This window comes from Calidris pugnax, unplaced genomic scaffold (assembly GCF_001431845.1).
Source record: "Calidris pugnax isolate Ruff unplaced genomic scaffold, ASM143184v1 scaffold157, whole genome shotgun sequence".
Taxonomy (NCBI): Eukaryota; Metazoa; Chordata; class Aves; order Charadriiformes; family Scolopacidae; genus Calidris; species Calidris pugnax.
The window spans coordinates 1,235,262-1,253,609 of NW_015090992.1; the positions used below are offsets into that span (position 1 = coordinate 1,235,262).

The 18,348-nt window shown below is 42.3% G+C and overlaps 2 protein-coding genes across 3 annotated transcripts in view; both read left to right on the plus strand.

The window, feature by feature from the left end:
• The first annotated feature begins 919 nt into the window (after nt 1-919).
• On the plus strand, nt 920-14,764 carry LOC106895399 (chromosome unknown open reading frame, human C5orf63). 2 transcript variants are annotated; one of them, XM_014954811.1, is made up of 6 exons: nt 920-1,038; nt 5,129-5,249; nt 8,545-8,601; nt 9,373-10,632; nt 12,642-12,755; nt 13,638-14,764. In XM_014954811.1, the coding sequence occupies exons 2-4, from the start codon at nt 5,133-5,135 to the stop codon at nt 9,550-9,552; spliced, it is 354 nt and encodes a 117-aa protein (XP_014810297.1). In that variant the 5' UTR covers nt 920-1,038; nt 5,129-5,132; the 3' UTR covers nt 9,553-10,632; nt 12,642-12,755; nt 13,638-14,764. The 2 variants fall into 2 exon arrangements, with proteins under 2 accessions (XP_014810297.1, XP_014810295.1); XM_014954809.1 differs by having other exon boundaries at nt 12,642-14,764.
• Nucleotides 14,765-15,409: 645 nt separating this feature from the next.
• Nucleotides 15,410-18,348, plus strand: part of MARCH3 (membrane associated ring-CH-type finger 3) — an 85,501-nt gene continuing 82,562 nt past the window's right edge. The window contains exon 1 of the mRNA XM_014954783.1: nt 15,410-15,495. Within this exon, the coding sequence (XP_014810269.1) occupies nt 15,493-15,495 (3 nt within the window). The 5' untranslated portion in view covers nt 15,410-15,492. The remainder of the gene's footprint in view (nt 15,496-18,348) is intronic.

Genomic DNA, 18,348 nt, shown 5'->3' on the forward strand with positions numbered 1-18,348 from the left:
GGCGGGCCGGGGAGGCAGGGCCCGGCCTGAGGAGGCCGCCCGGGCCCAGCAGGCGGGGTAGGGGGCTGGTGGCCGGGCGAGCAGCGGACAGCGGGCACTGGCCAGTCTCCGGTCCTTTAATGGGCTTTGACTCTGTCTGGCTGTAGAGGGCATTAGTTATTTAGAAACTATCAAGAAGAAATAAGGCTTTCCCATTGCGGGAGGTAATGGAAGGCCTCTGGATACACTCCGTACCCGCTGTGACTCGTCCCCAGCCCTTGCGGGGGAATGGATCATTTAGCTGAAAAGGTTTCAACCGGGGAATTTTAAAACAGGCTTTTAAACTCCATTACGGTTTTATTTTATGATAATGGTCCATTGTATATGCGAGTTCTTTAATCTTCAGAAATGGTCTTGCAGCCATTACAGCAGCCTATTGAATGTTTTTTAAATTGGCTGAAATTTTGGAGTGTGGGCCTTAGATCAGAGTCTAGAAGGGATACCTCGGGAGGGATCACTGAACAAAATGTGTTGCATGTTAGGATGAAATTATACCCTTAATCATTTCTGGGATGGAATGCGTCAGATTTGTGGCATTTTCCCCAGATTACTGTAGTTTAGAGGAGAAAATGTATAGAAATATACAGTGATTGATATATAATGCCACCTCACAGAAACAAGTGGTATTACTGGTGGCATTTTTGAATTTTGAGTTGGTGTAAAAACCTGGTTCTTCCCCAAGGACCTTTAGAGTCACCTCCTTTACAAAAGGAAGTTCAAAATCTTTCTGTATTTTGCATGCCTCCTGTGAAAGGCTGGTGGGTTGAATGCCTTGTGGGGATCTCAACAGCTAGTGGATTTGGTGTCCCTACTCGTGTGCTCCTTGGTCTCATTGCTGTGGCACCGTATTTTCATGTTTGGTATTTCCCTTGTAAATTATCAGCCTGACAAGAGTAGACTGCCAGCAAGTTTGCTTTCCTTCATGACCATAGCCAGTTTTGAATGAGGGACAGCAGAAGAAGAGTGTTTTAAATCACCACTGATTTGGGCCATCAGCAGGTATTCTTACATTTGCATCTGCTTGCTTTCCCCATTCTCTTTCAGTTTCAGTTGATACTGTTTTGGCATGCTAGAACGACGATTAAATGGAGGGTAGGAGTCAGTTTAATAGGCAAAGTTTCTTCAAGACAAATAGCTAGGAAATGTCCAGGACATTTTCAACGTAACATTTTCCATGTTCCTGATGTGTAACTGTCATCTTGCAGAAATAGGTGTTATTTGTCCAGGTAATCCCCATCTTCTGTCAAACCCAGTTTAGGGTTCCAAAATCAAATACTACATGAATGTAAAGTGTATACAGACAAATGCCTGCAAGTTCATAATAATTTCATCCTCACGTGTATGTATACAAATCCATGGAAAAGAGGACGTAATCCTGTCCAGTTTGTTGATAATTGTGCATATAAAAGAATAAGAACCACAGAGCAAGAGTATATTGGTAACTTGAAGCTGAGATTATTTAAGAGTATATCGCATCATTAAAAGGTACAGAGTTGGAGAAAAAATCAGCCATGCTTGTCTGTCCATGACTGATGCTAAGATAAGGTTTATACAGCTAATTATCTTGTCTAAATAATGGCTAGTTTTATTGTCACATTTTATTTTTCCAGCAGATGAGGATTTATTAGGTGATGGAAATTCTATTAACAGGAAATTAGTCCAATTTGGCTTTGCAAAAGACAGCATGGGCCAAGTCCAGGCTTACAAGCATCATTTGTTAAATCATTCTGTAGCATTTTTGTATAGGGAGGGTAAGTTCTGAAGTTTGCAAGCATCCTTCTTTGCATATTGATTTTATTCCTCAAACAAATCTTTATAATACTTGGGGGTAGCTAAAGAGGGCTCCAGGATGGTCATGTTGAAAGATTTTGTGTGTGCTTTCAGTGTTTCAGTTTCTTCGTAAAAAAAGACAGATACAATACGGATGTGAGCTGGACATGGGGCATCTGTGCAACACTTTGCTTTCTTTTTGTCAGTGATGAAACTAGCGTGGAAGTGACCTCTCAGGCTGGAGCTCTGCATTCCAGAAATGTTGCTCAGCTTAGCACAGGCCAGTGTTGGGAGCCTGCTTGTTCACACGATGGTAATGTGCATGCACTAAGCACCCATATGGCTCTGGCATGCTGTTCAGACAAATTGAGCTGCTGCTGTAGATTTGCCTGATAAGTGATTGGATATTTGCTTTCATCAGCTCCTGATCAATAGCAACTATACTTAACCCTAGACAATATTAGAACCCTTCAGCATTTGTGCAAAACAACTGCTATTTGGTTTTATCTACAACCTGTCTACTTAATCCAATAAAGTAAGATTAGTAAATTTGACGGATTGAAAAGCAAATTTCTATGAGGGCAGAGCCGTAGTCGCAGTCCTGTGAAGCTGAAGTTGCAGCATGCTTTAGTCCAGGTTAAATGCAGCAGGTCTGACTGCCCTCCTTGCTAGTGATGCTGTCCTGCAGCTGTGGGCTTCGGAAGCGCAGGGAAGTCAAGCTGCATCATCCGTACTGTGGGACCATGACGCTGCCTGACAGTATCTCACCCTCCCTCCAGGGTAGCCATCTCAGGCTGCTTTGTGACCATACAAGATCAGAGCGTGGCTGGGGCCTGGATGGAGACTGGCATAATTTTATAAATCGGGACTAGCTCTTTGAGTCTTTTTGTAGCTGGCATTACGGTATGGCCGTAGTATCATTCTACGTAGGTGAATAAATTGGCAGTCAGAACTCTTGCTTTCCTTAGGTTATCTATAAAAACATTCATCCAGGCTTATGCTAACTCTGGAAACAGCAAGCTCTTGCTTCAGTAGTAGTACTGGTCAATGAAAATTTGCTCCTGAATTCCAAAGATAGTGTTGCGTATAATTATTTAAAATTGTGAAGGAATTAAGACACTGCTAGTTTATTTCTTTTTGTGAAATCTTGAAGCTTCAGTACTTAATATTCTTTAAGGTCCCTTCCAACCTAGAAGATTCTGTGATTCTGTGGTATTGTCTTACTCATTCCCCTTTAGTTGATGTTTTGGTAGGAGTTGTCCACTGGATTCGAATTAGCCAGAGGATCAACAAAGTGGGTGTAAAGGAGTGAGCCAGAGCCATTGTATACACATAGATGGGGGAATAAAACACATGGAAATCTAGGCTTTATTAATTCTGCTGTTCACAGAACAATTTGGGGACATTTTCCTTGTTTTGAAGGCACAAAATTTGGCTTGATAGGCTGGCAACAAAACATTCATTTAAAAACTTGCCAGAATGCAGGCTATTTGCTTTGGCATTTTTATCTTGCATCTGATCAGACCGACATACGGCAGTTTTTTATGCCAAAACCACATCCGTTCTGGGCACCTATTTACGGTGGACGTAAGAATTTCTGAGTGTGACTGACACTATTTACTGTCATCGAGATTTGCATTTTTCCAAGAGGTTCCAAGCTTATTTTTGTATTTATTATGTAAAATCCCAGAGAGTTAAGATTTCCTCCTGGATCAATGAAACAAATGCAGCAGCTGCCAAGGCGTGTGAGCAGTGGCGGTGAGCGCCGTGCCAGTCACCTGCCGCCGTGCAGTGACAGCAAGCGTGGCGCTCCCCTCCTGCAACTGAGCCTTACCCACACCAAACCTGTTCTGTCCCAAACTGAACAGTAAACCCAAAGCCTCTTTGTTGCAGAATACTCTGTTTTAGACAACGTTATTTTTACAGGGTCAAATAAAAAAGAAAAAAAAACGATTCTTTCCTAGCATCTGGAATTTGTTAATTCAGGCTATAGTTTTCAAAGGGGGGTATCTTTTCTTTGTATTTGCTGTGTTGAAACTTCTGGAAACATGTCAAGATACCCTCGCTAGAGCTCTCTGGAGAAAAAAAAAAGGTGTCTTTGACAGTGCAGTAAGGCTGGCAAGGCAGTGTCACAGCACCCATTTGATTTTTCTTGTGGTTGTTGCTTAGAAACATAGCAGTTAAGTAGCATTAAGTTTAGAGTCCACTGCAGTGTTTTGTTCTTTCCTAGCAGTTATGCTGGCTAAACTGTCTAAAACAGATCTGTGTAATATTAGTACGGAGAGATTCGGTGAGTGCATTAGGCTCTTTTCTTACTGAGCATCCTAAAACATGTTTGTCAGTAGCAACGTAGTCCTGCTCCCATTGAAGTTGTTTAAACTTGTGCCATTACGTTGTGTGTTTGTGGTTAGTTGTAGTTAGTAGAACTACAGGTAAGTTGTGCCTGAACAGAAACTGAACAGAAGCAGTTTGGCTTTATGTAAAAGGGACTTGATATTCCTGGTGTGAATTCTGATGTCAAGTGTCACATGTGCCGATAGTCTCCGTGCAGACTCCTTTTTGCTTCTGGTTTTTGCCTTTAAGCCCTAAAATGCCTTGTAAAGGTCCCATTAAGACAGAAATTTGGAGGAAGCACTGCTATTATTAGTGTTATTATGAATAGGTGACTCTAAGACTCCCATATGGAACCCTTCAACAATACTAAATTTACTTAAACTCTCCCAAAGAAATCACAAACCCATCAACATCTTTCATAAATCAGTTTGCTGTTGCAGGAGGGACTCAGGGCAACGTGCATGCTTTTAATGTTACCAAGTTAAATCGTTTTGGCTGTAGCTTCTTATTCACTGCAAAAGCATTATATTAATATTCTGATTAGGTACAGATTAGTTTTTTGATGGAATAATTTTGAGTAAGTAGAATACATCAAGCACTGCACCAAGATTACTGAGGTTCAAAGCACAGCACTTTGCATTTTGTTAATATCGTGTAATTCTAACTGGCATCTGTGCAGTTGAAACAGCGTAATGCATTTATGTCAGCATTTGCGTTAGGGAATTTAAATGGGGCATTTCAGCAAGAAAACCTAGGGTATGTTTTTAAAATGGAACTATGCCTTTTGAGCTATGTGGTGTTTCTGGCCTGCTGCATAGTAAACAATTTTTATGATGAATGTGTTGATACTGTGAACATAAAAACCATGGGAAAATGGTTTGATTGTGTGTATTTTAGGACTGCGATTGAATTACCACATTTATCTTAACATTAAATTTCATGAGCTCTAACTTACCACAAAACAATTTTATTTTTGCCTTAACAGGACAATGGTGCTTTGTTTTCTGAGCGTAACACTGCAACTAGCAAGACATTCATGCAGTCCACTGGGGAGACAACTCTGTTCAGCCAGTGCAAATAAGCCAGTGTTGACTTTATTCACCAAGGTAAAAGTTGTTTACAGAATAAAGCTAGGCAAGACTGCATATTTATCAGCTTTGATATACATGAATCCCAGATTAAATGGCTTGGCCATGCCTGTCCCCTTTAAATTTGTGCAATATTGAGCATTTTACTTTGAGGGTGCCTTTCACATGAGGCTTTACAGCACAGTCCTACTCTCATTGTAGCAAGCAAGTAGTTATATCCAACAAATGAAGATTTCAAAATAGTTGTGTCTCAGTGATGCTATGGTCCATTTACTAGTTGAAAATTGTTCTCTAACTGCCAGTGTTTCTTCCTGGAAATGGAGAACAATGATGTACATAATCTGCCCAGGACAAGCATGAACAGCCAAAGTAGGCTCTTCAAAGCACTCCTGCTGAATTTCAGAGAGAGTGAAAATATATCCAAGTAGTGTTGGTAGCGCACAAGGAAAAAGTAGATTGTGCTTTACCTCTTTTTGCTTTACTGGCTGTGTAATGATAACAGAAATAAAACACAGGCAAAGTTTTGTCTGTGGCATGAGCAGATAGTATTCATAAGCATATTTAGAAAACAGACATGATGAGCAGGAATGGTCATTTGTGAACTGTCACCTTCCATGAACTGTCATTAAGAACATGTGTTATGTGCAGCGGAGGTCTTCTGCACTCTTAGACAGGATAGCACACAGCGGGCTATGCTGCATTTATATGATTGATGTAGCCTTCAAGAGGACAATAACTAGAAATGCAAAACACTGGGAATGTTGACATCATTATAGTGGTATTTGTTGGAGGTGGATACGATTAAAATAATTTCCTCCTCCTGCACAATGTTTGTTCATTCTATCCCTGGCCATAAAGGAGGGTCTAAACTGTGTAACACATGAATAGGTTAAAAAATAAAAGGTCACCATCTGTTTATTAATTAGAGCAATGCATGCTATTGAAGTTACATCTCTCTCTCCCCCTGCTTCATTCAGCATCAACTCTTTCATAATCCAAATGTGATAAGGTAGGGAATAATGAGCTTGCCTTTGGGTTAATAATTGGAAAAAAGCTCGTCGTATGATTCTTGTGTCTTAAAATTTCTAACTAATAAGACACTATATGAAACTAATTTTTCTAATCGCAGAGTTCAAGTTGTTCTCTGAAGTAGCCTCTTGTTGAATGTGGTTTTAACTTAAAATATTTTTCATGTCTGATACCATTGGCAATTGCAAGGCAAAATGCAGACTACTTTAAAATAAATCTAATCTGCAGTCTTAGTTTATGCTAATTAACTTATTTTACCTCATTCCTATTTTTAAGAATAAGGAGAAAAGAGGAGGAGAAGGCAGGAGGGAGCTATGACTTTTGCAGCCACTTCAAACTGATAGAAGCTAGCATTGCCAAATGTTTTCCCCCTCGTAGGCTCCTTTTATGCCAACACAAGCATTTGTGCAACAACTGCTCTAGCTTAAAAAAAAAGCTTTTTTTTTTTTGCAAGGTTTCTATTAACTGAGATGAGTTCACCTGTCTAGCTCTACTGTGCAGCTGTTTGACTGCTTATGCCAGCAGAAAAGAAGCAGTGACAGGAAGATGGGTGTCCTTCCTTCAGCATCAGTGCCACCTTAAAATGACCACAAACCTTCAGTCTAAGTTTGCGGCATGAGTGGCAACTATCTGTAGAAAAAAACCTGTCCCTTCCACCACATGACAGATCTAGCTGTCAGCACGACATATGTCACTGTGGAAAGGGATTTTTACTACCTCAGCAGTAGGAGTCCCTTTTGCCACTGTAATATACATCTGAGAGAGAAGGTTGTTCGAGACAGCTTTATCCAGGCAGCCCAATTACAAATTAACATAAAGCAAGTGATGGCAGAGACCTACTGTTGCCCTGTTCTACTGAAAAATATGTACTAATATAAATGGACTTTTAAAACAGATTTCACTGTTAGCTGAAATAGTTCGCTACCTGATTTTAAACCAGTTCCAACCTTGTAAGTACCACATAGTGTTTAAGCTTGCCATCAGAGTAGGAGTGAAAACATACTCTTTGCTAAGAGTAAACCTGGTTTATCAAATGCTTTTATGTGACAAAGCTCTCAAATAATGTCATGTTAGAAAGCTCTCCACAGCTTAGGTGAACCAAATATGTCCGACTTTAACTGTAAGGGGCCTGGTATGTTACAAAACTGATGTACAGGATTCTGGGATATTCCTTTCAGTCACCAATATCGGGTATATCAGTCCCTCCAAAAGCAACAACAATTGGCAAGAACACAGCACTGTTGACCTTTGGCATCTTGCCAAAGGGTTTCAGAGTATAAGGACTTGTCTATGTGTGAAGGACAATTTAGATTAGGTGTGACTTAAAAGTAGAGTATTTAGTCCGATTTAATTCACGTGCAGGAAATGAGAAGTAGCTGTTTCCAATCATATCCATGTTTAAACAAGCCCTAGGAAGATTTTAAGTGGGAGGGAGAGGAGAAAATCTTTTCCAAGTGTGAGAGGTGTTTCGTGGCAGAGGGACAGAGCCATCACCTTCACCACTATATACTTGCTATGTGAATTATAGCCAAAGTCTGCCATTGCAAACACTGAAGCAGTGTGCCTTCATGTGAGTCGCTTCTTCAGGTACGCACTGCTCTAATGATCACGATGCATGATCAGCAGAAGTCAGCTGTATAACTGTAGTGGAAAACATGTGAGTTTTCAAAAATTACAGGTTTTCTTTGACCCCATCACAGGTCAAAGCTGTTTGCCAGTTCTCGCTGCTGGAAGTTAGTGTCCTAGCTCTGCAGGTTGGAGGATCATGCTTAATTGCCTTCAGGCAAAGTCAGACAAGTCATCTTACAGCACCTTCATTTGCTATTTGAACTGACCCAAGTGATTTGGTCTGAAATACATTACTCATGTGACTTCCTCATTCCCCTTCTATCAATTCTATCAAATTCTTCTATCAATAGTGGTAGCTGCCGTTGTTTCCAGCTGGTGGTGGCAAGCTTTGAATATTCATTGCTGCTGACCAAAAGAAGGGGTCTGTGCATGACCTTCCAAGCCATGCCCTTGAGCCAGCCTTTAGAAGAGCAGTTGAAAACTGTTAATTTGCACCATGAGAAAAATAATAGCAAATGAGAAATAATTAATTTCTGTGGCTGAGTAGTTTATTTTCTTTTCATCCACGCTACACTGATAAAGATTTAGATAGCAGTAAGACAGGGTGGTACGGGAATTCACATTTACAGTAACAATCGCTCCTCTGTATGTTACTTTGCAAATAATCTGTGTGTTTTACTGTATGCATTAAGCTGGTCTGAATATTTTTCTTTAGAAACCGTGCCCACTATGTGACGAAGCAAAAGAAGTCCTTGAGCCATATAAGGGAAGGGTAATGTATTGCAATACTGTATACGTTTTCTATATAGAAAGAACAGTTAATCAGGATTCTTTCTTTGTAAAAGAAAATTGCTTGGATTTATTTGCATCCGTTATTCTTTCATGGGTGACCTCTTCAAAACAATTTCAGCCCTGATTTCCATAAAACTCATTATCCAAAAGCATTTTGCGACAATGCTACTCAAATAAGTATTGGCAAACTAAACCAATATACACCTTGTCGCAGTAGTTTTTAAAACCACTGCTTTTGTAAATACCACTGCCTTGACTGATAGAGGAGTTTGCAACTTTTATGAGCCATGTAGTGGTATCATCTGGGAAGGGTGTTAGTAAGTGGGGCTTCAAGTATTTGAACTATGTGTGATCGCAGGGTTTGCTGTTCTTCAGCCAGGTTTTGATCTGTTTCCTGAAGGATGAAACTTAACAGAAGCATTAAGAGGTGTTGCACTCTGCTGCCTAACAGGCAGTTGTTGTGTTGCCAGCTGGATGTTTGTTGTGGTTGGTCCTCACAGGGGAGTGGTTCTGCACAGAGGATCAAGAATATTGTCCTGGACTGGAGAGAGTCCACTGTGGACATGCAGCCAACAATTGTGGCCACATACATTTGGTACCCACAAAACGGGCAATTGTTTGCAACACGAAAGAATCAATCCAAAAGTACCAAGAAAACAGGATTGCATTTCTGAAAAAAATACTGCTCAAAAGACAAGCAGCTATTGGTTTTCAGTGTCTACTAGGTACTAACATATTTTCTTTCTGTTAGTTTATTTTGCAGGAGGTGGATATTACCCTTCCAGAGAACTCAGCATGGTATGATAAATACAAATACGACATACCTGTTTTTCATTTAAATGGGAAGTTCCTCATGAAGCATCATGTAGACGTTCAGAAGTTTGAGGACAAGCTTACGAAGCTGGAGTTGCAAAATGATGGAAACCAGTGAAGAAAACGCAGCTGCTCTGGTATGGATCTGAAAAGACTGTGCATCATAAATTGTGGGAAAAAAAGCAGTATTCGTTATCTGGCCTTATGTTTCTTAGAACGTATGGTACCAGTGTCCTAAAAAAACTTGAGTGAATTGTATTCTATTTTGTGTTGATCATCCAGCCTGGCTACACCGGTAGCAACCTTTTCTGTACCATTCCTTTGGTGCTATCCTAGGCTGGCTTTTATTGACAGAATAAATGCTGGTCCATAACAGCAGATAAAGTGAAATGTGTTTGCATTGGGTTTGCATGGTGAGGTTTTGGTAGTGGGGAGCACTACAGGAACGGGTTCTGTGAGAAGGTGGTAGAAGCTACCCCCACGTCTGATAGAGCCAACACCAAGACAGACCCACTGCTGGCCAAAGCTGAGCCAGTCATTGATGGTGGTAGTGCCTCTACAATAACATAAGTAGGTGGAGGGGAAACCTGAGCAATCGCAGCTGGATAGAGGAGTGAGAGTATGTGAGAGCAACAGCTCTGCAGACACCAAGGACAGTGAAGAAGGAGGGGGAGGGGGTTCTACACGTGCTGGAGCAGAGATTCCCCTGCAGCCCTTTGTGAAGACCACGGTGGGGCAGGCTGGCCACCTGCAGCCTGTGGAGGTTACTGGAGGAGCAGATGTCCACCTTCAGCCTGTAGAGCACCCCATGCCAGAGCAGGTGGATGTGTGCGGAGGAGGCTGTGACCCTGTGTGAAGCCTGTGCTGGAGCAGGTTTGCTGGCAGGACCTGTGACCCCGTGGGGGACCCACACTGGAACAGTCTTTGTTCCTGAAGGACTGCACCACGTGCAAAGGATCCACGCTGGAACAGTCCATGAAGAACTGCATCCATAGGAAGAACTTGCATTGGAGAAGTTTGTGAAGGACTGTCTCTGGTGGCAGGGACCCCATGCTGGAGCCAGGGAAGAGTGTGAGGAATCCTTCCCCTGAGTAGGAAACAGCTGTGGACACAACGTATGATGAACTGACCACAACCCATATTCCCTGTCCCCAGGTGCAGCTGGGAGGGATGGAGATAGAGAAAATCAGGAGTAAAGGTAAGTCCATGAAGAAGGAATGGGTGGGAGGAAGGTGTTTTTAAGATTAGTTTTACTTCTCATTATCCTCATCAAGATTGGTGATAAAATCAACTAATTTCCCCAGGTTGAGTCTGTTTTACCCATGAGGGTAGTTGGTGGGTGATCTCTCCCTGTCCTAACCCACGAGCCTTTCATTATATTTTCTCTCCCCTGTCCAGGTGAGGAGGGGAGTGATAGAGCAGCTGTGGTGGGCACCTGGTACCCAGCCAGGGTCAACCCACCAGTGTTCCAAGATTGTTAGTACGTAAGCTGTAGGTCCGTAAGAAACTTCTTTGATGAAGTCTAGGAGTCTATCCTAAGTGCTCATTTGAAATGGAGAAAAGGGAATTTACTGCCGATGAAAAGGACGCTTGATTAAAGACAGCAGACTCTCACTGAAGCAGAGTCACGTCTATAGAACAATGATGACAATTTGATACAGCTGTTAATAACACACAAACACGGAATAGCTTATTTTTCTTCTAGTGGGTTGAACATACACTGCGGTTAAGTCTGTGTTGTCTGCTACAGCAAGCTTTGAGCTCCTTGGTACTTGAGTTACTCCCAGACACAAGAAAAAAGAAAAATAGAGTGAACTATAATTGAGCCAAAAGAACCAAATATGTAATGAAAACAGCATTTGTTAGCTCCAAATACATCTCTTTGAGTGCTACAAATTTCAGAGTGTAAAATGACAGTAAGAAACTCTTAAGAGTGTCATTACAAATTTCCTGGCCTAAGATACAGGACTTCTGCCTTAGACTCCAGTTATGCTCTTTAAAAAATCCATGCTAATGTATGATCTTTTCCCCTGCTTAGGGATGCTTATGGCATAATGCTCCATCATTCCAAATCCAGTGAACAAAGAAAACATGTTTCTCTGATATTAGGGGAACAGTGCTTGGTCCTATGGATTAGAGTTCTGTTGTAATTGAGTCCAGTCATTATGCTTTCTGATAGAAAGGAATCACATTTCAGTTCTGTCTGCAACACAACTACAAATCCATTTATCATGTGGCAAGAATAGCATTTTATCACAAGGGTTACTGCACTTCTGTTAGTGCATCATTGGCAATGTAGGGATGTGAGGTAGACAGACAGAATGCCTAAATTAAACATAGTTTCAGAAGGAAAGACAGATTAAGGAAAAGTAAACTGGTTTAAGTTGAATAGTCTCTTGCAAGCCCTGGAGAAAGTTGTTGGTATTTTTGATCTGCTTAATAGATTCTTTAACACAGAAACTAACCCCTACTTCCTGCATGTCTGTTCTTTCTACTGTGATGATACTCAGTCTTCTCTCATCACTAGGAATAGGGACACTTGACAGATGTGTCTTCACACATCTGGGGGGGGAGAATCCAGACACTATACCCAATTAGAACAGCAAACTGAAATTCATTAGGATTCATTACAGACTTTGGCTTTTGGAGTATGGTTCAATAAAAATCCAGCTGATCGGCCATGGTGAAAGTGGGCAGTTCTTATATGGCTCCGTTTTACAGTGTCTTTGGCATTTGACAGATCATTTGCAACTCAGTTCTGATGTGTTCTGCAAGCTGAAAAAATTCTGGGCAGTGGGGGGCAAGAAATTAAAGCTTCCTTCTGGTTTAGCAACTCAGGAAGGGGCCTGGAAGTATCCAAGAGTTCCCAGGAAGGAGAGCTGTGCCCTTTTTATAGCAGAGCTTTAGGTAAGTTCAGCCATGTTATCTGACTATACCCTGCAATTTATAGGACTTCAGAAACTTCCATCTCACAGCACTTAACCCTCCTCAAGAGGTCTGCAGAGAGAGAGTGGCATCAAACGGGATTGATGTACTAGTTTTGCAAGAAGCTTAAAAGTTTAAGCATCTCCTTAAAACTGTTTAAAGCTTTTCATAAGCAATTCTGTAACTGTTTGATCCAAAACTGAAATCACAGCCAACTGTTGCTTCTGAAGGAAAATATCCTGACTTTAAGTAACTCGTTTATTCTTTTTGTTCTTTTTGTAGCCTTACTGTACTTTTATGCCTGCTGCCTTACCTGATGTGGTCGTTTACATCGTAGAGGAAGAGTAAATTGAGGAGATTGTTAAAAAAAAAAAACCAAGCTGAAACTTCTCAGGAGTAAGTGAGTGAAATTGAGTAACCCAGCAAAGTGTGATGCTTTCCCCAACATGAGGAAAAAAAAAAAGGCAAAACTTGAAATAGCAATATGCTTCTTGAATTGTATGTTGCAGCATAGGTTTGCCCTGTCTACAGTTCTTTTCATCACCATTGACAGAAGAACAGGACCCTAGAGACAAAACCTTCTATTTTCTGCAGTTCATAATGCTACAGTCAAACTTCTAAGTGTACCACAAGTTACTGTTAAATAATAGGTCTGAATTACCTCTGTATCAGCAAGCGTCATTTGCTTTCCTTCTATAATCTGACATGGTTGCAAAGGGCCCAGGCTTTTCCTTAGTGAGGCTTTGTAATAAGAGAACTGGCATATAGCACTTTTCAACCATAGTTCAAGCACTTTTCTAAAATATAGCATTATTATCTCAAAGATATGGAGGACAGAGGTCATGTGGGCTTGCCCCATTTCCCAATATATATCACTGACAGAGGCTGGAACAGCCATCAGAGAGCAATTTGCCTTTGTTTTATTTTTAATAAGGTCTGTTTTGGGAAGGAAAAAAAAAGGAAGCTAAAAGCAAACTTCTTAATCATATAGGAGATGATGAATCCCTTTTTCCTTATTCGCTAAGTCTGTGGAGGTTTTCTTCTGTAGGCAGTGCCAGATTTTTTTCCCCCCTTTATTTTTTAAAGCGAATGATAACAGGATTTTTATAATAGCTTTTGTCTTTATTAGTAAGATGGAGGTTTTCCATTCGTTCTGGCTGTGGGTGCTAGCATATAATGTACGGGGAAGGGCTGGCTGCTTCTTCCAGCTCTTCTGGTGTATAATCAAACACAGCCCGGCATTGTGCATCCCTCAATCCTATTTTCTTGTCAACACAGGTAGTAGATTCAGATGCATGAGAAAGGTCCATGTAGACCCATGTGCTAGCAACAGGCGTGGACTCCAGGGTGAATGTTCTGTGCTGTGGAAAGATCACTGCCAGCCGCTCTTCTCCAAATGCCACCCCTGTCCTTCCAAAGCCAAAACATAAGATATACTTTCCAATGGTGTCCAAGAAGATGTCACTGTTCTACTGTTTCAGAAGCCCTAGTCTAGTCAGTTTGGACACAAAAACAGGAGGTGGAAACATGTCAATTGGAGCATTGGTAGCACACCTCACAGAAGCCATGCACCAGTTGTTTCCAGATAAAGCACCACATGGACAAGGTGATGTGCAAGAGGCTGATGGTTCATTTTGCACTGTAGGTGCTACTGCAGGATTCGTATTGCAAAATTAGGTTGTGTCATGGTTGGATGTTATTCCCTTCTCTGTTACCTTCTCTGAGGAACACAAAATATGAAGGAAAAACTCTGGGAGGCCACCTTCTCTTCTGAAGATGTCAGCTCTGCTCAGTGGAATAAGGTGGCACTCAATAACTATCTTCACATGTGAACGCTAAGAGTTCACATCTTCTAAGTAGTGGATCAGACACAGAAGTGTTTCAGCATTCCATTTCCCTGCCATTATCAGTCCTAAAAATAGTCATGTGAATTCATGATCCCACAGGCAAAATAATTTGTTAATCCCAATGGGACCAGAATTTTATCTCAAATAGTTAACTGCTTTCCATTTCCTTTGACATGTGAGAAGACTGAACAAGTGCTTGTGTGACTTACCATGACTAACAGGTCTGCCACCTTCATTTTCCAAAAAACAAGAAAGGATGTATCAAACGTAAATTTGTGGGGTTTTTCTTCTTTTGGAATACAGGAAATGCTGCAGGCTCCCAACATATGCATCTATCTAATCAAATGTGTTAAAGTATAACCTTAAAATGAAAATATGCTGAATGTGTATTTATGGAGGCATATGCAACTCTGTGAAAACTGGCAGTTTACTCTTTTGACAGTGAATGTTGGCAGGAGTGGAAAGCTCTGTAGTGTACTATCTCAGTAATGTAAAAAGAGCTTGAATACAAGATGAATTTATTTCCTGTTTCTGGCCAATTAAAAAGCACATACATGATGTCCTGTCTTCTTCCAGTAACTATAAATAACAAGGCTTACTTGCTTACATGTTCTACTTCTCCAACTCTTTGTGTCTTTCTTTAAATTACACACAGTACCTGGACGGGAATGCTGTATTTCTTGGGCACAGCACCCCTAGCACAGTGTCTTCCCATCCACACTGGCCTGTGATACATAATCTCAGATTCCCTCCTAGCTCCCTAAAGAAATGGTTCCATAAAGCATGGTTCTTATTTATATTGCATTTTTTATCTCTCTTATTAGCATCTGACTCCCCAAAATAAGAAAAATTCTTGCATGCAGGCTTAGCCAGTTCTGAAAGTATGAAACTCTGTTTCAGTCCTGTGCATGCATTCATCCTTAATCACATGGCCATCTGGATTAACTAGGAGTGCAGTAACACGTGGAAGTAAACAAAGCCACATGTGCAAATATTTGCAAGATCATAGCTTTGGTTTTGTTTTGTTTTTTTTTTTTTTCTGCTCAGTGACAGCATCATTTTCCAGTCAGCTTTGCTTTATACTGTACCAATACCATGTCTGTTTTCTAACACGTACTGCTTACAAGAAGGCTCTGTCCCATTCTTGTGAAGTTGCTGGACCTTGGATACCCAAACCTGCTTTCTTGCAGGGCAGGACTGGAGCTGTGAGATACACCTGAACAGGAAAGTTTCAGCAATTAGGAAACTCCAGCTGAATACTGACTTGTGCTGCCTTGGCAAAAGGCATGGTAAGAACAAAACAACCCTCTGTCCTCTACCTTCACCTCTCGCAGCATTTCAGATCAAATTCTAGTTCTTGGTCTTTATCTTCAGGCTATACATGCCCAGTTTATCCAAAGGGTAAAATGAGTTCCTCCAGGAGACAAATACTCTCGGGTGTCTGTCTTGTCTATGGAATGAACTGCAGCGGCTGAAGGCAGTCCACATTTTTCCTTCAGGTTGCCTTTTGGGGTGTATACAGTCGATCAAAACTCTATGCACAGAATATAAAAGAAATCGCCCCCGATCATACACCTGCACAAATCTTACTGCAGTCAGACAACTACACTCACTTCTCCTGGGGGAGGAGGTGAAAGAAAAACAATTGACACTCGTTACTGGAGTACACCGAGATACTCTGGTGATCAGGGCATGTAAAACTGTCAGCTTTAATTCAGGGCCTTACTATAGGCCGTATATTTTTAGCCTGTCTCCTAAAGAAATGAGACTTGGACCATCTAATTGTGTATCAGTCCAATTCTTTTCCATACCTTCTCCCCTTCCTCTCTGACTCCTTCCCAGGAACTTAACCCAAGGAGAAGTTCAACAAAGTGATCCAGCTGGAGCGGGTTTTTTTTCAGTTGTTACATTCCTACAAGTTTCCTGAAGATCTGTTCCAAAGAAGGTGACAGAAATCTCTCCACCCATGTCCCCCTGTTAGGGAAAAAGCATACTGAATGAAGCTGCCGTGCATTTTGGCCAGCTGGCTGCTCCCAAGCAAACAGCAGAAGGGAAACTCTGTACTGGCTGTGACATTTAACATCTCTCATCCAGAAGGCATATCACAGCAAATATGCCAGGGGCTCACATTGCTGCAGTAGAAGGAGGTTTATGGGATAAAGGATACCAATACACTGGTAACCAGGCTCATTAATTTAGTTTCCCACAAAAGAGACTGTTTAGGTGGAGGCAAGTTCTTGAAACACATCACTGCAAAATTCAGACACTTAAACAAGTGGTCAGAAACCACACTTAAGCATGCAGATTTGATGAGTGTTTAGGTCTAGATGCATGTTGAAGCTTCTACTCTAAGAGGCAAGGCACCCAGCGCAGCAAGGTCTCTGTGGTGGTGAGGTTGTCACAGTGGATCTGTTGGCAAGGCTGAGTTCCAAGAGACTTTATTAATGCCCCCACTCCACTGAGTATCTACATTTCTGTGCAATTTAACTCACCTGCTTTCTGCCAAGGTTTACTGCCTGACTCCAACAAGCTGGGAGGGCTGGCCGACACTCCGGTGGGCTGCACCGCCATCCAGCGTGACCTGAACAGACTGGAGAGCTGGGCAGAGAAGAACCTCATGAGGTTCAACAGGGGCAAGTGTAGGGTCCTGCACCTGGGGAGGAAGAACCCCAGGCAACAATACAGGTTAGGGGTGGACCTTCTGGGAAGTTCTACTGAGGAGAAGGATCTGGGAGTCCTAGTGGATGGCAAATTTCCCAGGGCCAGCCATGTGCCCTTGTTGCCAAGAGGGCCAATGGAATCCTGGGCTGCATAGGGAAGAGTGTGGCCAGCAGGTCGAAGGACGTCATTCTCCCTCTCTGCTCTGCACTGGTGAGGCCACAACTGGAATACTGCATCCAGTTCGGGGCTCCCCAGTTCAAGAGGGACAGGGAACTACTGGGGAGAGTCCAACGTAGGGCAACCAAGATGATTAAGGGATTGGAGCACCTCCGTTACAAGGAAAGGCTGAGAGAGCTGGGGCTTTTTAGCCTGAAGAAGAGAAGGTTGAGGGGAGACCTTATCTATGTTTACAAGTACCTAAAGGGTGGTTTGAAGGAGGATGGAGCCGGGTTCTTTTCAGTGGTTTCCAGCAATAGGACGAGGGGCAATGGGCACAAGCTGGAACATGGGAAGTTCCATTCAAATATGAGGAAAAACTTCTTTAGGGTGAGGGTGACAGAGCCCTGGAACAGGCTGCCCAGGGAGGTTGTGGGGTCCCCTTCTCTGGAGATCTTCAAGACCCACCTGGATGCCGTCCTGAGTGACGTGCTCTGGGCAATCCTGCTTTAGCAGGGGAGTTAGACTAGATGATCTCTAGAGGTCCCTTCCAACTCTGACAATTCCGTGATTCTGTGGGCCCTCTCCTTTTATTTTAATACGGTGGTAGCACCCATATGCAGCTTCTGTTTCCACCTGGAAGAGCACCTGTGTCACTAGGGGTGAACGTGCAGCCAGGAGCAAAGATAGGTGGGGGATTTCTCCTTCACTGACCGGAAAGCAGAACAAAGGCAAACCCCCACATGATTAGGTTTCTAGCAAAATTTAAGTATATTGTGGTGTTTTAATGTGCAGTTGTGTGAAGAGGACACAGCAGTTTTACAAAAATACAGCAAAACAGTATCTCAGCCCTGCAACGTTCACTTATTTTTGAACAAAGCAAGCAGGGGTGCTTGAGGAAGGCCATGAAGTGGAGAGCTATAATTAAGCAAACAAAAACATTAGCCTCCAGGTTTCCCCGCGGTTATTCATTGCTATCTTAGGAACTCGGGGCTGTCATTTTAGATGTGGCTTTGACCGAGTTTCAGCGACTGGGACGTTTTTACTGACATGGGCATGAGCCTGGCAGGCAGAGAGGTCCAGCAGGCTTCCGAGGCGCTTTTTCCCTCATCACTCCGCTGGGAAACAGGTATTTCCAGCTTTTAACTTTTTCTTTTTTTTTTCCCTATGGGGGGAAACTGATGAATTGCTTTTCCCTGGTGTGGGGCTGGGTTTTCAATCCAGGCTCGGGTATCACGCCGTTCCCCTGAACACCGGGATTTACCGGCGGGGCGGGAAGGCAAGGGGGGACGGGGCAAGGGGAAGGGGGGGGTCCCCTCCACCCC

Bases quoted from the DNA above. Each gene is read 5' to 3' on its own strand.
- LOC106895399 (XM_014954809.1), top strand. From the start codon at position 5,133: ATGGTGCTTTGTTTTCTGAGCGTAACACTGCAACTAGCAAGACATTCA. The intron at 5,250-8,544 runs GTAAAAGTTGTT...ATTTTTCTTTAG, and splicing joins TGTTGACTTTATTCACCAAG to AAACCGTGCCCACTATGTGA. The intron at 8,602-9,372 runs GTAATGTATTGC...TCTTTCTGTTAG, and splicing joins TTGAGCCATATAAGGGAAGG to TTTATTTTGCAGGAGGTGGA.